This window comes from Pogoniulus pusillus, chromosome 10 (assembly GCF_015220805.1).
Source record: "Pogoniulus pusillus isolate bPogPus1 chromosome 10, bPogPus1.pri, whole genome shotgun sequence".
NCBI classification, from domain to species: Eukaryota; Metazoa; Chordata; class Aves; order Piciformes; family Lybiidae; genus Pogoniulus; species Pogoniulus pusillus.
In genome coordinates, this window is record NC_087273.1 from 22459478 (window position 1) to 22479777 (window position 20300).

Sequence of the window (20300 nt, forward strand, 5' to 3'; positions counted from 1 at the left end):
CTACTGTACATGAGCATGAACCCAACATCACCTGGGAGTCCCTGTTATCGTCTCATCTGTGAGGAGACAAACTGTTCTGAGCTTTTGAATCACCTACATCTGAGATAGCCAGAATGAAGTGTGAACTGAACTTGCAAATTTTGTTTTAGTGTAAATATTGGTTTAGATTAGATCAGTTCTCAGCGATACTGAGTGAAGTAGACAGGGGTGGATTGTGCTAGTTTGAAGCAGGCTAGAATGTTTTGGTGAGAGAAAAGTAGGTAATTGGCTGTGAAAGGAAAACAATGGTTATGTCTCCTTCCCTCACAGTCTCGATGAGAGGTATGGGAACAAGAAAGTAAACATTAGACAACACTTTTCACCATTTTCTCACTGTGCCTCTGGCTTCAGACTGAGCTACATCTCCCTAACCTCACTGCCACTAACCTTGCTTCTTAACCACTTGGCTGAACCTCTTTTCTTCCTAGGACTGGGGTAAGGTTGAGAGGGGCAGGGGGAAGGTGCAGGGGTGGTTGAGAGTCCCTCCTGGGGACTCAGGTTTCTGCGAGGGGATTTGTGTTTCTGTATTACTTTTAACTTGTATATTTCTGTATATAACTGTATATACTGTAAATATCTGCTTGTATATTGTGCTAGCTGTAAATAAATAGCTTCATTTATATTCCCAGAGTCTGGCTGAGTTAGCTGGGGTACCTTCTAAAGTGTGGGGGGTCGGATAGCACCTAAACCACCACAGCTTGCTTAGCATGCGTGACATTATAACAAGTCCGCATATCTGCAAGACATGCTTCCAACACCTGCAAGTCTTCTGCCAAGCATGGGAGTTCTGGAAGGGACACAGGTTGTCCAAAAGGAATCAGGATCAGTGTGACAGTTTGGGAGTTGCCCGCCTCCACACACTTCAGAAAATCACCCAGACTAGACTCAGACAGCGGGAAATTAAGGAACAAAACTTTTATATTTATAGCTTAGCACAACATACAAGCAAATATTTACAATATATACAGCCATATACAAGTTAGAAGTAATACAGAAACGCAATACCCCTCCCAGAAATCAATCAGAGTCCCCAGGAGGGCTCCCAACCCAATCTCCTCTTCCCCCTCCCTTCACAAATAACCAAATCAACCCACATACATCTCATGTGATAAATCTGGAGATCCGAGGTGTGATGTCAAAAAGACAACAAGGAGGTTAGAGGAAAAAGAGTTTGGTGGATTAGAGAGCTAAGGCAGAGACAGTCACAGAGACCAGACTGCCAGAAAGAAGGCACAGCCAGCATGAGAGCTGAGCAGTGTGTGAGAAGTGACCATTTTATCTTTATTTTGACTAGCTGCATTTCTCAGCAGAAGAATGGGCACGTGTTCTTTTCTTTTCTTTCTTCTCACAGCTAAGGATTTACTTTCTCTCGGTAAAATATTCCAATTAGTCTCAAACCAGCACAATCAGGTCAGAGATTGTCTACCTCTTTCCCCAGCATCCTTGATAGAGGGAAGATCAGAAGCCTCAGCAGCTATGACGACATCCTCCCTGCAAGTATTTGGGTACTCTCTGAAGCTGTATTTAGCCCTGGGAAATCTGGAGATTTATATTTGTGAGTACATACTCATAAGTCTCTTTAGCAGATCTTTAGCAAAACTCTGTAAGAAATTCTTTAATTGAATCCAAGCTTTCTGTCTAAGCAGAAAGGAGCTTCCTGAGTCCTCTAGTGGGCAAGTGGTATAATTGACCACAAGAACCTCTCTTCCAGTTCAATTAAGTTTATTTTGTATTATTGTTAGTTATTTTTTGAGTATTCTAGATCCTGTTACTCCTTTGTATAATGTTTTCATGACTGTTGCAAAGAACCAATTATTATTAGAAATTACCAGGTGGATAGCGAGAGTCCTGAATATCAAAATTAATAAACAATATTAATTTTGGATAAGTCTATCTTGCATTCATTAATTACTCTCCACAGCAATCTGATGCAGTAAATCTACAGACAGAAAGAATATTCTTATTTCATTTGCACTAAAGTTCACAGACAATTTCTTAGATTGGTATATTTGCATTTGAGTTTGCATTCAAATCAACATCACTTATTCTAAAGCTGCTGTCTTACAAGACAGATTGGCAGGGTCGGAAAGAGTAATTACCAGCAGACCGACCAGAGTAATCTGGGACTTTATATTACACTTAGGAGAGCGGAGAAAAAGTACAATGTTTAATCGAAGTGTTTCATGGTGATTTTTTTTCCTACAGACTGGGAAAAAAAAATCAATCCTTGATCCAGGAACTCCCTCAAAGGTCTAGTACGATGCTCTAGACTGTTGCCATTAATAATGTCTAATGCTAACTGCTCTATTGGTTGTTATAGCTAGAAATTTATATCATTGTTTAAACATAGTGGCATCATGCTCCAGATATGATTAGCCTAGCACTTACATGATAAAACAAGATTTTATTTAAGAGAAGCTATAAGAAAGTGCTTTACTTAAATTACTAAAAACTCTTACTTTTGGCATTTTTTTTTTGGGTGTTGAAAACTCAAGATGTGAGAAAGAACTAAAAATTGTTACCTGTGTTGTTTATGTAGTGATTCTACTTTAGTAAGAAAATCTTCATTCTGCTCTGGTATGAAGTTGTAATTTGACAGATATCCCGAGTGATGTACTGAAGTATTATAATCTCCTAGTTGTGCTGTTAGGAAACAAGAAACACAAAGTTTTCATAGTTGGCTGATTGATACTTTCAACAAATTCCTTCTCCTCATTAAAACACATACACATGTGGAAATGCAAGAATTATGAATAACTTTCCAACAGACAAGCAATGTTGAACAGTGGGAAACTTCAGACGAGTGAATTTTTTTTCTTTTTCACAATATGCTTACCATAACTATAACCTCAGGCACTGAATGACCCAGTACTTTGTTCAATTTTGCATCACAACCTGTAGCACCACCAGAGAGGCATTACATGCCACACTGACACAGACATGCAGTACTGCTAAAATCAGAGGAAATTAAATTGTTTCAGCAAGAGACAGCATACGAAAAAAATATGATATACATTTATTGATTATAACATATTAGAAGCTCTCAACAAAACCTGTCACTTAAAAAGCAGTCAGGTAAAAATTGTTCAAACTACCAACTGTGGCACTATTGGTAACAATTCAGTAGTTAATGTTGCCTTAGCTGAGCATAAGTTACTTAAAGCACGACAAATAACTGCTGATTTACATATAACACTATCAAGCTGCTACTAAAGGTAACTACAGTAAATAAAGTAAATGAAAATTTTTAACAATATCTCTAAATGTTTATCCCACCAAAAACTGTACTAGCTGGTAGTTATATTCTTAGACAAAAGCTAATTCTTATCCACAGCTGAAAGCATGAAAGACCAGAAGTTTATAGCCTTAGTCTGTGAAAGTCTTTACTAAAAGCTAGGTCAGCAGAACTTTGTATCATAGAAGACATACAAAAACCTTTTAGTTGTTATAAAGACACAATGTTTGGGGCAGCAGGGAGATTTCTTCAAGCAAAATCATAGAATCATAGAATCAACCAGGTTGGAAGAGACCTCCAAGATCAGCCAGTCCAACCTATCACCCAGCCCTAGCCAATCAACTACAACATGGCACTAAGTGCCTCACCCAGTCTTTTTTTTAAACACATACTGGGACAGTGACTCTACCACCTCCCTGGGTAGCCCATTCCAACAGCAAATCACTCCCTCTGTGAAGAACTTCTTCCTAACATCCAGCCTGTACCTCCCCCAGGCCTATTTCCCTAGTTTCAATTAAGCAAGTAATTCAAACACCAAATTTCATGAAATCTGTTTTCATTAAATCGATGAAGAAATTAAACCCCACAAATGAAAGTAACCTTAAGTAGATTGCTACAACCTGTACTAATCTGCTTTTTTCCTAAAATAAACAGAGTTATTATGAAGATTCCCAGCAGTTATTTGTATGATTTGTAGGTTAACACAAAAGAAAATTATTTGTTCAAACTGCAGACAATTCAGCATAGAAACTCTCTCAATTAAATCAAAGTTACTGAGCATATTTTTAGAAAAGATACTATTATTTTTCAGAAAACACAAAATTTAAAAGAATTATTTAAATTATTCAGGTTGGCATAGGGCAGGAAACTGTACACCTCCAAAACAATTTACAGCTACAATAACTAATAGAGTGTCTGTAATGCAGATTACAACTAACACTTCTGTTGTGGTTTTTAAACATAGCCGACAGAAATTTAGCTCTCAAATGAAACAGGAGAAAAAAAATACAGAATTAGAAAGAAATACAGAGATAGACATTACAAAGCAATTACCACATCCCTGGCAACCCCCCTTGAATTTTCCCCCAACCCAATACTGAATCTAATACTCCCCAGTGCTGCAATTCTCCGCCCCTCCCCCCCACCCCCCCAATGCCTCCACCATCCAAGGCCTAAACAAGCCTCTGGAGGCCCCAAAACAGGCCTACTGCTTACATGTTCTACCCGATAAAGTGGCTCCTGCCAGACACAGGGCAGGAGGAGGAAGAAAGGAGAACAAGATGACCTTGTTGTGAGTTCACAAAGAGATAGCAGAATTATGGGATTGAATAACAATCTTCTAGTCCTCAGATTTTTTTAACCCCATAGACTCAACCTGGGACATTCCACCCCTTATTCAATCCCATAATTCCTGCTCATCACACTACTTATCTAACTAGAGACAGACTCTCCATATAGTGAACATCCAAATCCTGCATCGTTCCAGTGCTTTTCTTCAAACCTATCTGTTCCTCAGATCATGGAGACAACTCTTCTCATTGAATGAGACTTCTCAGGTGACATTAACTATCTGAAAGAAACTCAATAACAACTTGCAGATACTTTAAACTCAAATTGTCTCAGTCCAGCCCAAAACTTCTTTGCAGAACACGCTTGATCTTACCACCTTCCTGTACTGCCCAACATACATGTCCTGGACTTCACCCACTAGGAAATAACCACCCCCTGGACAGGTTGTATCCCCACCCAAAAGGCAGAAAACACCCATACAATTTTCCCAACAAATCCTTTTCACAAACAAAGGAACTCTATTTCCACCTGCATTGTGCTCAGTAGCACCCAACATCAAGTAATAGACAGTTCCAGTCCATTCTCATTCAAATCTTTGCAGTCCATGCATCCAAGCAACAGCCCACTGCAAAGTCTCGATTACTCATTCAGATTCTCTTAGAGTCCCTGTCGGCACAATCTAGATCAGTCCACAGTCATCTCAAATGGCATGTCTCCACCCCTGGGGCAGTCAAATGGGGCAACTAAGTCCAGTTCACTTCCATTCTTCAAGATGTTGCTCCAGTTTGCTTCTCACTTATGCAGGAATGAAGATCCCTTCATCACAGATGAGTTCCACCTCTCTGTCACAGATGAGTTCCAGTATCTACAAGAATCCCATGCTTCTACTTGTCTCTTGTACTAGGCCATCTACCACCCCTGAGGGTTCCGTCCTGCAGTTCCTCCACTCTAGCTGCACAATCAGAAGTGAACCTTCCACACCACCAGTCCATGCCCTTATCTTCCTTCCCCAATCTAAACAAAATAATTTTGAATTTTATTTAACTTTTCCCAGCACCTCTTCCTCCTCCTTCTCAACCGACAGCTGAGAAGGAGGAGGATCTGGTGGTGGACGAGAAGGAGGTGGCACAATAGGGAAGAAAACTACTGGGAGATCAGTTGCATTCACAGGAACCACTGCCTGACGAGGAGCATCCATCTCCAACACTGCCTCACTGGCCAGAGGAGGTTCTACCATCAGGGCACCCTTGTGGCTCGCCCTGCCATTTGAACTTGGCACCAGGGCTGCCACTGCTGCTTCTGCTACCACTGGAAACTCAGCTGGGATACACAGGGACATGCTGCCCTTTGCCACTAGTCCTAGCTGGCTACCCTGTGCAGAACTGGCAGGAGTGGTCAGCCCATGGCTTGGATGGCAACACTCTGTGCTGGGTTAGGAACTGGCTGGAGGGCCAGACCCAGAGAGTGGTGGTGAATGGCGCCACATCCAGCTGGCGGCCAGTCACTAGTGGTGTCCCTCAGGGATCTGTGCTGGGCCCCATCCTCTTTAACATCTTCATTGATGATCTGGATGAGGGCATCGAGTCAGTCATCAGCAAGTTTGCAGATGACACCAAGCTGGGGGCAGATGTGACTGAGTTGGAAGGCAGAAGGGCTCTGCAGCGGGACCTTGACCTCCTGGACAGATGGGCAGAGTCCAATGGGATGGGGTTCAATAGCTCCAAGTGCAGGGTGTTGCACTTTGGCTACAACAACCCCATGCAGAGATACAGGCTGGGGTCGGAGTGGCTGGAGAGCAGCCAGACAGAGAGGGATCTGGGGGTACTGATTGATACCCGCCTGAACATGAGCCAGCAGTGTGCCCAGGTGGCCAAGAGAGCCAGTGGCATCCTGGTCTGCATCAGGAATGGTGTGGTCAGCAGGAGCAGGGAGGTCATTCTGCCCCTGTACTCTGCACTGGTTAGACCACACCTTGAGTATTGTGTTCAGTTCTGGGGCCCCCAGTTTAAAAGGCACGTTGAGATGCTTGAGCGTGTCCAGAGAAGGGCGATGAGGCTGGTGAGAGGCCTTGAGCACAAGCCCTACGCGGAGAGGCTGAGGGAGCTGGGATTGTTTAGCCTGGAGAAGAGGAGGCTCAGGGGTGACCTTATTGCTGTCTACAACTACCTGAGGGGTGGTTGTGGCCAGGAGGAGGTTGCTCTCTTCTCTCGGGTGGCCAGCGCCAGAACAAGAGGACACAGCCTCAGGCTGCGCCAGGGGAGATTTAGGCTTGAGGTGAGGAGAAAGTTCTTCACTGAGAGAGTCATTGGACACTGGAATGGGCTGCCCGGGGAGGTGGTGGAGTCGCCGTCCCTGGAGCAGTTCAAGGCAAGGTTGGACGTGGCACTTGGTGCCATGGTCTAGCCTTGAGCTCTGTGGTAAAGGGTTGGACTTGATGATCTGTGAGGTCTCTTCCAACCCTGATGATACTGTGATACTGTGATACTGTGAGTGCACGGGAAGTGGAGCAAAGTCCTTCCCATGCTTGGTACCACCAGTTCCGCCACAGTAAATTTAAGGCTGATTCACAGTGCGAGAAGGGGAACCCCACTGACGCTCTCCCCATGTTCCCCAGCAGGACACACTCCAAATGAAGGCTTGTCGTTTACAGCCGCAGCCTGCCCATACATGCTGCCTGTGCTGGGACAAGACATGTTCTTCCCAATAAAGTGGTTCCTGCCAGACAGAGGGCAGCAGGAAGAAGAAAGGAGAATGAGCTGACCTTGTGAGTTTACAAAGAGATAGCAGTATTATGGGATTGAATAACAATCTTCTAGTCCCCAGAAGATTTTTTAACCCTACACTCTCAACCTGGGACAACTTGTCAATTACTTCTCAAAAAGCGTAATTTCTATAGTCTAGAAATTGGAATCACTGTGACACAAAACAATACCCAGGCAAATGCAGTCAGAAGTTACTATAGTTGGACACTTAATTGTCTATATCAAAAGGAATATTTACATAAAAAGGAAACTGGAATTGTAAACAATACATAATCTATTTTGAATGCAGATGTTCCTGCAATGCCAGCCCTTTCTTTTAAAAGTTACTCTGAATTTTAAATCAGTTAAATAGCTCTAAGATGAACTCAAGACAGAAGATCCAGAAGTATAATAAAAAATGGAAACAATTTTTAGGAATACATTAACAAATGTCCACATCTCTGCCAAGACTAAGGTAATAACAATAAAACAAAAAAAATCTTTTTTAAATCAAAGTAGGTATGTCAAATAAAACACACCATTTTACTGATGATAATAGTTTACTGAGGAGTTTTTACTTTATTAGCCCTTAACACAACTCACCTTTTCTATGAAACAGAGTCTATACTTTCAAGGATTGTTGCAGCTAGCTTGAATTACATTATTGTCAATGAGAATAGGTCAGATTGCCAAGAATAAGACACCATAAATGTCCACTTCCATTTTATTTGTGTTAGGCAAAAACATTTTTTACTGTAGTTTTATGTTCTCTAATGAGGGCAATTGCTGTTTCTCATGCATTGTGAGGTAGTCTTCTTTCTTATCCTCCAAATATGGAGGCTGTTCTGGTCTTATTTTATCTTCCTCCTAGCTACCTGAGGTCATGTCAACAAGGGGAGCAGTTTAGAACACTACTTGCTTCTTCAACTGTCCAGCCAACTGTCACAGTTGAAGAGAAACTATAAATGCTGATTAGTAGGTGTCTTGGGAGACTAATGATTTGTTGAGGATTTAATTATCCAAGTAGGAAAAAAAAAAACGGAAGTTTAGAACATATCAAGACCTCAGTAAGAAGAAAAACCTATGAGGTTTCTACCTCTTAACTGAATTTCTCCAGAAGAAAGCAGAGATCTACTTCCATTCCTGAGTTTCAATTAACATAGTTTCTGCAGTGATCACAAGCCAGTAGATACTGATTTAATGAAGATACAAACAGGGTAAAAACCAAAACCACCAATCTTTCTCCATTCCAGCCAACTGCTGCTCTTCTATTTGAGTATCAGACTGTTGAATTTTAGAGTTCCGTACCAAAGCAGTAGTTTTACAAGCTCTCAATAGAGTAAGAATTTATAAATGCTTGAAGAAACAAATAAAAGCCCTGAGATCACAAATGTTTACACAATATAAACTGCCTATATCTTACTGAAGCTTAAACAAGCCATCTTCAAATTTTGTAAAAAGAATTTGTTCATTTACAACAATGTAGTGAATATACACCTTTGTGTCTTTCTCCTGGCAGTAGAAAGACTTTTGTACAGGAAAGCACTGAAGAAAGGACTAGTAAAAATGAAGAAAAAAGAAAATGGAGTTTTATAAGATTTGGATACAGAGGAAGGGAAGAACAGGAACAAGTATTTGTGTAGCATTTGTAACACTCATAGATTTCAATAGGAATTCCATGGGTACACATGAATCTTCCCAAGAAATAGAAGCTGAAATAACAGTTAAAAAAAATAGAGTGCTTTATAAAGAGAAAACTGGACATAAAGGGAAGGGAAAAAAAATCTAGTGATGTTAACATCTACTGAATGTTTTCTTTCAAAAAACCATTAGTCAATCAGCAGATGGACAACAGAAATTTCAGCACTGAAAATGCAAAACTGACCTGGAAAAGCCCTAAGCAACCTGATCTGACTTTGCAGTCCCTTCCAAGCTAAATTTGCCTGTCATTTTTCATATCTGAGTTTCCTGCTGCACAACCAAGCTAATTATTTGCTTGGTCATAGTTTTATAAATTAATGTCCTTGTTGGTTTTGAAAGCTAACAGTATCAAAATACCACCATTGCAAACTAGCCCAATTTCTACATGCAGTCCCAGAACACAGTAGAAAAGATAAGCCTCTAGGCTTTGTATTACTGAAATTTCTTCTTCCCATCTATGTAATAGCCTTCAAGGTATAGAAGGCTCATGTTGGCCTCCAGTCTTACAGTTTGCTTGAAAACAATTACTAAAGTATTTGCATACAGAGTAGTAACACCAGAACCTATTTCTGCATATGGACATTCCAAGTAACTACTGCTGTCAGAAGGCAAATGTATGAATAGCTCATCGACTAAGCATGATGGGAAATTACTTACAGATTACTTACACTTGTATCACTTAGAACACGCACAATTTGATTCTTGAAAACAAGTTTAAGACCAACTTTCTAAAGACCTGAGAATTGTACCAGAAAAAAAAAATAAAAAAAGCAGCTGTCAAGACAAACTAAACCTCCCCCCCCCCCCCCCCCCAAGTATTTCCACACTGCATTTGTAATTATTTTTAAAGTAGAATACTTCAGGTGATGTACATAAAGCACAAAAGGGAACTGATTTACAACTTTTTAACAGGATAATCACAAAAGCAGATCAGGTTCTCAGTGGAACAGAAAATAAACAATGGGACAAGTCTAGCACACAAATTTTAGAATTAATTTAACTTTTAGTAATGAGTGAATATCCTCAGGTATAAAATAGTGGTCCATGACTAAAAAACAGATAGGGTCATATGTGTGGTGGTTTAGGCTGTTACCTGTCCCCCCCCCCCATTTTTGGAAATGCCCCAGCTAACTCAGACAGGCTCTGGGAATATAAATGAAGCTATTTATTTACAGCAGCACAATATACAAGCAGCTATTTACAATATATACAGTTATATACAGAAATATACAAAAGATAAACAATACAGAAGCACAACTCCCCTCCCAGAAACCTGAGTCCCCAGGAGGGGTTCTCAACCACCCCAGCACCTCCCCCTGCCCCTCTCAACCTTACCCCAATCCTGAGAAAGAATAGAGGTGCAGCCAAGAGGTTAAGAAGGAAGGTTAGTGGCAGCGAGGTTAATGAAATGTTGCTCAGTGTGAAGCCAAAAGCAGAGTGAGAACAAAATGGAGAATGTTATCTAATGTTTACTTCTTGTTCCCACAGTTCTCCGCGAGACTGTGAGAGAAGGAGACATCACAATTGTTTTCATTTTGCAGCCTATTATCTAGTTCTTTTCACCAAAACATTCTAGCCTGCTTCAAACTAGCACAAAATGACTAGTCTTCTAGTTAGTATAGCAAGCATGACTGATGTGCTAAGAGGAAAGTGAAATATGAATGGCTAATGATAAATTTATCTTCAGATGTACACTGAAGTACAAAAAGATCTACACAGTTCAATCAGTTAAGACATTTTAAGTGATCACTTCTTGACACAGAGAACAGAAGATCATGCACTGTGTAGCATAAACTAAACCAGTTACAGTTTCTCAACGGTAACTGTAAAGTATTCATGTATATCAAAATTATTCCGGAATCAGAAAATAATCCACTACAGCATAATTCTATTTCAAGACTCAACATAAACATTACTACTACTACTAAAAAGGAGTACTGAAATGAGCAAAACCCATGTAAAAACACTAAATGGAAAATGTTATTGGAGACTCCAAAAAGGACTAAAATCCTCATTGACACTGACAGAAGGAACAGTATTTTTACAAGAGAAAACTGTATCCAAATATGGAACATGAACTAACCCACTGATTTAATTGGGGCAATTATCAAGGCAGGAATTACAAAATATGTAGTCAATTTTTTATTTCCAGAAAGCTCTGCTCACAACTATATACAAGTTATTTAAATTTGGGTTCTAATTCAGACAGGAAAATTTTTACAAGGATGCTTATGGGCAATTCATTCATTTAGGAGAATCGGAAAATTGGAAAAATGTTTGGCCACAAAATGATTTTGCCCTGTTTACAAATAAAAGGCAGTGCAGAGCCCTAGGGAATGTCTGTGCTATTCATGGCAGTGGAGTAGAAATTTCAAGATAGTCCCTGTCTCCTTTGTGACAGTGTCGGAACTGCTCAGATGTTGAGAGGCTTCTAGATCTTCCCAGGATACTAGGAAAGAGGCAGACAATCTCTGACCTGATCGTGGTTTTTTCTTGGTATGGAGGTCTGTAGAAGTGCAGGCATGACCTCTTGCAGATGTGCAGAGAGCATGATGTCAGTAGCACTTCTTGACATGTTGTGAGGCACTTAAATGCCTTCTTGAGGCACTTGTTTCCAGGTAGTTCAAGCCCAAAATATCAGGGCTAAGCTGGTCTGAAGAACGAGGCAGAGCAGAACACGTTCTCCAAGAGCAGTGAGGCAGAGGCAGCACAACTGCTTTCAACTTTGCTCAATTTATATTACTTGCCTGAGTGTAATGTCTCCTTTGGCCACAGAGATTCACCAGTCAAAATAGCATTTGCAAAACTGACCATATTAGGTGAAACCAGGTCTTGCTTAGCCTTATTTGGGCAAAACACCAACAAGTACCTAAACACCTGTGGGTACCTGTTTATCACTTTGGGAGGGGACATAATGGCCCAAGCCTTTGCTTTCCTCCTGCCATTCTTCCCCTCATCAGCAGAAGAATGGGGCAAGCCAAGACATCTAATAGGCCTATTAGCCTTCCAGGACACCCACTCAATCATTAGTTAAGAAAATTGTCTCTATTGGTCAAGCAGAACTAGCTATTGTGTGGATAAAAATACCCTGTTTTGTAAAAAGAAATAATGCTTCATGCTCAAGAGCCTTTTAAAAAAATATTCAGTCTAGAGATGACTGCAAATAGCTGCTTATGACCACTTACAACAGCTGGACACTTTGTGGTAAGACAGAATCAGAAATTAGCACCAGAGACTTCTATAAAAAAATGGCAACTGTGCATACACAATGGTTGTTTCCAGGTTACCTAATACCATTCTAGAGTGATAAATTACTCAGTTAATGACATATTTTTAAATTAAAATTTTAAAATCAGCAGCTCAAATCTGACACTTAAGTAACAATACAAATAACCAACAAAAACCCAACAATGTCACACACAAAAAAAAATTAGAAAATACAACTTCTACTAAGTTACTATTTCTGCATCTCAATGTGCTAGTTTGAAGCAGACTAGAATGTTTTGGTGAGAAAAACTAGATCATAGGCTGTGAAAGGAAAACAATGGTGATGTCTGCTTCCCTCAGAGTCTTGCTGAAGAAGAATGTAAACATTAGATAACACTTTTGCCATTTTGTCTTCACTCTGCTTCTGGCTTTGGACTGAGCTGCAGCTCCCTAACTTCACTTGCCACTAACTTTGCTTCTTAACCTCTTGGCTGAACCTCTATTCTTCTTCAAGTCTGAGGTAAGGTTGATGAGGGCAGGGGGAAGGTGCAGGGGTGGTTGAGAGCCCCTCCTGGGGACTCAGGTTTCTGGGAGGGGAGTTGTGTTTCTGTATTACCATTTACCTTGTATGTTTCTGTATATAATTGCATATATTGTAAATAGCTGCTTGTATATTGTGGTGCTGTAAATAAATAGCTTCATTTATATTCCCAGAGCCAGCTGAGACTAGTCTGGGTACCTTTTAAAGTGTGGGGGAGCGGGTTACACCCAAACCACCACATATTTTATTTGGCTTCGCCCAACGTGGGGCAAATTCATTTGAGTGACTGTTAATTAACTCGGGGAATCAGAATGAAGCTAATAAAGCAGCTATTGTACTTGGTGGGGGCTCTTATGTGGTCTGTTTTCTGTTTTCTTGCATTTAATTGGATTGAAGCCCAAATTGTTTATTACTTTCTTAATGTAGCTTATATGAAGGCTAAAGCTAAAGTCACAACCATTTTCTGGTCCTGGGGTGATTTCATTCTTGGTTATGCTGGTTTTAATGTCACTGAAAATCTTACCAGTAACATTACAGGGGTATTTGCCAATAATATTACATTCTATCAAAATACTGCCTTAACTACTGCATTGATGAGGGTAATTTACCCCCAAACTGAGATGCCAGACCCTTGTTCAGACTTTTACACAAGGCAGACCGTGGCATGTCTGGTGGCTGTCATTTTATGTCTTGTAATTTTGATTTTCATTGGAATGTATTCATTAGGTGGCCTGGCAGTTCAAAAGTTCTGAAATACAGGGCTTTAGCTGACACAGGTGCTCGGGGCACTTTGTTGCCATCAAATTGCAAAGGGACAGAGTCACTGGTGGACCTCAAGAGTTAACTAAGTTGCAGGCTGAGATCAGTTTAATTGGTAAAGAGTGGAAGAAACATACTGTTGTAACTGGTCCTGATGCACCTTGCATTCTGGGAATTGAGTTTTTGAGATGGTAAATTGAGATTGAGCATGGTAAATTGAAATTGTCCATTATATCTGAACATTCAGTGGAATGGGCTGCCCGGGGAGGTGGTGGAGTCGCTGTCCCTGGTGCAGTTCAAGGCAAGGTTGGACGTGGCACTTGGTGCCACGGTCTAGCCTTGAGCTCTGTGGTAAAGGGTTGGACTTGATGATCTGTGAGGTCTCTTCCAACCCTGATGATACTGTGATACTGTGATCTGGAAGTGCCAATTGCTACTCAAACTGTTCACCACAGGCAGTACAGAACTAACCGTGACTCTTTGTTGCCCATTCATCAGCTGCTTCATCAGCTGCAGAGTCAGGCTGTCATCGAGAAAGCTCATTCACCTTTCAACAGTCCCATCTGGCCTGTGCATAAACCCAGTGGAGACTGGAGACTGACAGTTGATTTTCGTGCCCTCAACGAGGTGACTCCACCCATGAGTGCAGCTGTGCCAGACATGCTGGAACTCCAGTACGAGCTGGAATCAAAGAAGGCTAAATGGTATGCTACCATACACATTGCTAATGCTTTCTTCTTTATTCCCACAGCAAAGGAGTGCAGGCCTCAGTTTGCATTCACCTGGAGAGGAATCCAGTACCAGTTCAACCGTTTGCCTCAGGGGTGGAAACACAGCTCAACCATCTGTCACTCAGTCATCCACAATGCACTGGAGAAAGGTAAAGCTCCAGAGCACACACAATTCATCGATGAAATCGTTGTGTGAGGCCAAACTGCTGAGGAAGTCTTCGAGAAAGGTAACAAAATCATTGACATTCTGTTGCAAGCAGGTTTTGCCATTAAGAGAGACAAGGTCAAGGGACCTGCCAGAGAAATTCAGTTTCTGGGAGTGCGGTGGCAGGATGGTCGCCGTCACATTCCTCAGGATGTGATCAACAAAGTCTCCACCATGGCAGTTCCCACCAATAAGGACACTCTATCTTTCTTAGGTGTGGTGGGATTTTGGAGACTACACATTCCTGGTTTCAGTCAGATTGTCAAACCTCTACACGATGTGACTCGTAAGAGAAACAATTTCGAGTGGGGATCTGAACAACAAGCAGCCTTTCATCAGATCAAGCGAGAAGTAGTCCATGCAGTGGGCTTGGGACCTGTGCGATCTGGTACAGACATTAAGAACATTCTGTACACAGCTGCCAGTGACAATGGTCCAACCTGGAGCCGCTGACAGAGAGCTCCAAACGAGACACGTGGTCGTCCACTTGGTTTCTGGGGACATAGCTACAGAGATTCAGAGGTGAATTACACCGCAACAGAGATAGAGATACTAGCAGCTTATGAAGGAGTGAAAGCAGCTTCTGAAGTGATTGGAACTGAGTCACAATTGCTTTTAGCTCCTAGACTGCCAGTTCTAAACTGGATGTTCAAAGGCAAAAGTTCATCACTGCATCATGCCACAGATGCAACCTGGTCTAAATGGATGGCTTTGATAACCCAACGAGCACGAATGGGTAATCTTAACCGACCTGGTCTGGTGGAGGTGATCACCAACTGGCTGGAAGGCACAGACTGTAACAAACCTCCAGAAGAGAAAATAATTCATGCTGAAGAAGCTCCTCCCTATGGTGATCTCTCTGATCAGGAAAAGAACTATGCTTTGTTCACAGATTGTTCCTGTCATCTTGTTGGGAACAAGCGAAGGTGGAAGTCAGCAATCTGGAGTCCTACCAGGAGAGTTACCGAAGCAAGAGATGGAGAAGGAGAATCCAGTTAGTTCGCTGAGGTAAAAGCTGTCCAACTTGCTCTTGATGTGGCTGAACGTGAGAATTGGCCTATCCTTTACCTCTACACCGACTCATGGATGGCAGCCAATGCTCTATGGGGTTGGCTAAAGGACTGGAAGAAGCATGTTTGGCAGAGTAAAGGAAAGTCTATTTGGTGTGCTGATCTATGGCAGGACATTGATGCACGAATGGAGAGAATTCCAGTGAAGGTGCGGCACGTAGACGCGCACATGCCTAAGAGCAGAGCCACTGAGGAACGCCAACACAACCAGCAGGCAGACCAAGCTGCTAAGATTTCTCAAATTGATACCAACTTTGAGCTTGACCTTGATTGGAAACACCGAGGTGAACTGTTCTTAGCTCGGTGGGCCCATGAATCATCTGGACAGCAAGGCAGAGATGCAACATACGGATTGGCTCGCGATAGGTCAATTGACTTGTCCATGGACGCTATCACCCAAGTCATCCATGACTGTGACATTTGTGCTGCTATTAAGCAGGCAAAGCGAATCAAGCCCTTATGGTATGGTGAGAGATGGTCAAAGTACAAGTATGGTGAAGCCTGGCAGATTGACTACATCGCTTTAGATCGATCTCATCCTGGCAAGCAGTATGTGCTAACAATGGTAGAGGCCAGCACCGGATGGCTGGAAACATATCCAGTTCCACATGCTACACCCAAACCACCACACTCAAACACAACATATACTTCAGAAACTACACAGTCACAATCAGGAAAAGTACTGAGAAAAGCAAAGTGTAATTCAAAGTACAAAGTATATTAACTTTTACAAAGGTATGAGCATATAAGACTTAAGGGAAGAGTTATCAGAACTTTCTAAACATTAAGAAGTTTTGCAGAAGTAACACATCGTAAAACTATTGTAATCTGTCATTTGAGTTGTTGTACTCATCACTAGTCTTTATCATAACACGATAGTACATGAACCTTGAATAATTGTTCTTTTCCCACTTTTTGTTATGTTACAAAAAGATATTTAATGAGTTCATCCACCTTAAAAACATGAAATAACAGCACAAAGTCTACAAGGCACTGTAGAGAGTCAGCTCCTTCACTGATCATGGTAAGAGCTGGAAGGGACCTTGAGACATTGAGTTCAACTCCCCCTACCGAAGCAGGATTATCTAGGGCAGGTCACACAGGAATGCATCCACCTCTAGAGACTGGTCATAAAAGTCTCTAGAGAAGCAGACTCCACAATCTCTGGGCAGCCTGCTCCCGTCTTCAACAGCAAGGGCTCCACTCACAATGTCCAAGTCCCAGAAGGCAAAAGTAAGGGCTGGGAGAAGGAAGATCTGACCACTATAATTGAAGATCGTGTTCATGACCACCTAAGAAATCTGAACATGCACAAGTCCATGGGGCCTGATAAGATGCACCCACAGGTCCTGAGGGAACTGGCAGATGAAGTTGCTAAACCTCTGCCTATTATATTTGAAAAGTCATGGCAGACTGGTGAAGTTCCTGCTGACTGGAAAAGGGCAAACATAACGCCAATCTTCATGAAGGGAAATACGATGTCCCTGGGAACAAAATAGGCCAGTCAGACTCACCTCTGTGGCTGGCAAGATCATGGAGCAGCTCCTCCTGAAGTAAGGCAAATGGAAAACATAGCAGAGGTGATTGGTGGTAACTGTCATGGCTTCACCAAGGGCAAATCATGACTGACAAATTTAGTGGCTTTTTATGATGAAGTCACAGCAAGAGTGGATAAGGGAAAGACAACTGACATCATCTACCTACACCTGAGTAAGGTGTCCCACATTAACATCCTGATTACCAAACTGGAAAAATATGGACTTGATAGGTAGACCACTTGCTGGATAGGGAACTGGCTGGATGATCGCACACAGAGAGTGGAGATCAACAGCATAATGTCCACCTGGGACCAGTAACAAGTGGCATCCCTCAGGGGCCAGTGGCGGGACCAGTGCTGTTCAGCATCTCTGTCAGTGGTATGGATAGAGGAATTGAGTGCACCTTCAGCAAGCTTGCAGATGACAACAAGCTGCAGTCATAGAATCATAGAATCAATCAAGTTGGAAGAGACCTCCAAGATCATCCAGTCCAACCTATCATCTAGCCCTATCCAATCAACTAGACCATGGCACTAAGTGCCTGATCCAGGCTTTTCTTGAACATCTCCAGGGACAGTGACTCCACCACCTCCCTGGGCAGCCCATTCCAATGGCAAATCACTCTTTCTGGGAAGAACTTCTGCCTAACATCCAGCCTAGACCTCCCCTGGCACAACTTGAGACTGTGTCCCTTGTTCTTTTGCTGGCTGCCTGGGAGAAGAGACTGACCCCCACATGACTACAGCCTCCCTTCAGGTAGTTGAAGACAGCAATGGGATCACTCCTTAGCCTCCTCTTCTGCAGGTTAAACAACAGCTCCCTCAGCCTCTCTTCATAGGATTTGTGTTCCAGACCTCTCACCAGCTTCATTGCCCTCTCTGGACCTGTTCCAGTATCTCAACATCTCTCCTCAATTGAGGAGCCCAGAACTGGACACAGTACTCAAGGCGTGGCCTGACCAGTGTTGAGCACAGGGGAAGAATAACCTCCCTTGTCCTCCTGACCACACTATTCCTGATACAGGCCAGGATACCATTGGCTTTTCTGGCCACCTGGGCACACTACTGGCTCATCATGTTTAGCTTACTATCTACCAGTAAACCCAGGTCCCTTTCTTCCTGGTTGCTCTCCAGCCACTCTCTCCCCAGCTTGTAGTGCTGCTTGGGGTTGTTGTGGCCAAAATGTAGAACCCTGCGCTTAGCCTTGTTAAATGTCATCCCATTGGCCTCTGCCCACCCATCCAGCCTGTCAAAGTCCCTCTACAAAGCTCTCCTACCCTCCAAAATATCAACACCTGCTCCTAGCTTAGTATCATCTGCAAACTTACTCATGCTGGACTCAATCCCCTGGTCCAGATCATCAATAAAGATACTGAACAGGACTGGGCCCAGCACTCATCCTTGGGGAATTCCCCTATTGACTGGCTGCCAACTGGATGTGGCACCATTTGCCACCACTCTCTGGGCCTGGCCTTCCCACCAGTTCTTGATCCATATCAGAATGAATCTGTAGAGGCAAAGAGCTGCCATTTTTGTCAGGAGCTTATTGTGGCAGATGGTGTTAAAGGCTTTGCTGAAGTCCAGGTAGACTACATCCACAGCCTTCCCCACATTCACCTGGAGGGTAACCTGATCATAAAAGGACAACTTGCTAGAGGGTAGGGATGCCATCCAGAGGGACCTGGACAGGCTGGAGAGGTGGACCCAGGCCAACCTCATGACATTCAACAAGACCAAGCGTAAGGTCCTGCACCTGGGCCAGTGCAATCCCAAGCACAGATACAGGGTGGGTGGTGAATGGCTGGAGAGCATCCCTGAGGAAAAGGACCTGGGGGTCTGGGGTGAAGAAAAGCTCAACATGAGAATCATAGAATCAACCAGGTTGGAAGAGACCTCCAAGATCATCCAGTCCAACCTAGCACCCAGCCCTATTCAGTCAACTAGACCATGGCACTAAGTGCCTCATCCAGGCTTTTCTTGAACACCTCCAGGGATGGTGCCTCCACCACCTCCCTGGGTAGCCCATTCCAATGGCAAATCCCTCTCTCTGTGAAGAACTTCCTCCTAACATCCAGCCTATACTTCCCCCGGCACATCTTGAGACTCTGTCCCCTTGTTCTATTGCTGGTTGTCTGGGAGAAAAGATCAACCCCCACATGGCTACAACCTCCTTTCAGGTAGTTGTAGACAGCAATGAGGTCACCCCGAGCCCCTCTTCTCCAGGCTAAACAACCTTAGCCGGCCGTGTGGACGTGCAGCCTAGCCAGCTAACCATGTCCTGGGCTGCATCAAGAGAAGTGTGGCCAGCAGGTCAAGGGAGGAGATTCTTCCCCTTTGCTCTCCTCAGACTCCATCTAGAGTACTGTGTACAGTTCTGGAGATCCCAGCACAAGAAGGACATCAAACTGTTAGAGCGAGTCCAGAGGAGGGTCACAAAGATTCTCAGAGGGCTGGAGGACCTCTGTTATGAGGACAGGATAGAAGAGTTGGGGCTTCTGAGCCTGGAGAAGAGAAGGCTTCGAGAAGATCTTATGGTAGCCTTCCACTATCTGTGAAGGGGGCCTACAGGAAGGCTGGGGAGGCACCATTGATAAGGTTTTGTAATGACAGGACAAGGGGTAATGGGTTTAAACTGGAAGAGGGGAGACTCAAACTAGGATGTTAGGAAAGGTTTTTTTACAGTGAGGGTGATGAGACACTGGCACAGGTTGCCCAGGGAGGTTGTGGCTGCTCCCTCCCTGGAGGTGTTCAAGGCCAGGTTGGATGAGGCCTTGACTGACCTGTTCTGATGTCCCCTGTCTATGGTGGGGAGGTGGAACTGGATGATCTTTGAGGTCCCTTCCAACCTAAATTGTTCTATGATTCTATGAAAAAGAAATTTGTTAGGGGAATTATGTGTTGCAATTCTCACTGTGGGGCTACTGTTGATGCCTCTCTAAACCTCAGAGTCTACCTCATCCTCTGGGATCTCAGTCTTCTCACATTCCTGAAACTCCAACAATTTGTTTGCTCTCTAGTTCTCAAGAGACTTGTTCAGCTTTCCTCTAATCCTGACTCTCACCAGTCTTCCAGTTCTTAGAAGCAGCCAAAACTCACTTGACTCCAAATCAACCTTCCTGAGCAAATGCCAAAAGATAGTTTTGGGAATTCTTCCAAGACAGATGATTCATCTTCCTCATTGACCAGCTGCACTTGCAGGACAACAAACCTTGTTCTGCAAGGGCACCTGGGGGGCTCTGGTAAT

At 43.0% G+C, this 20300-nt stretch overlaps 1 protein-coding gene across 1 annotated transcript in view; it reads right to left on the reverse strand.

Annotated features, from left to right (window-relative positions):
- The window catches only part of PTPN3 (protein tyrosine phosphatase non-receptor type 3), a 169995-nt gene that overhangs the window by 91975 nt on the left and 57720 nt on the right, over nucleotides 1-20300 (reverse strand). The window contains 1 exon segment of the mRNA XM_064150026.1: nucleotides 2562-2682. Coding sequence (XP_064006096.1) covers nucleotides 2562-2682 — 121 coding nt within the window.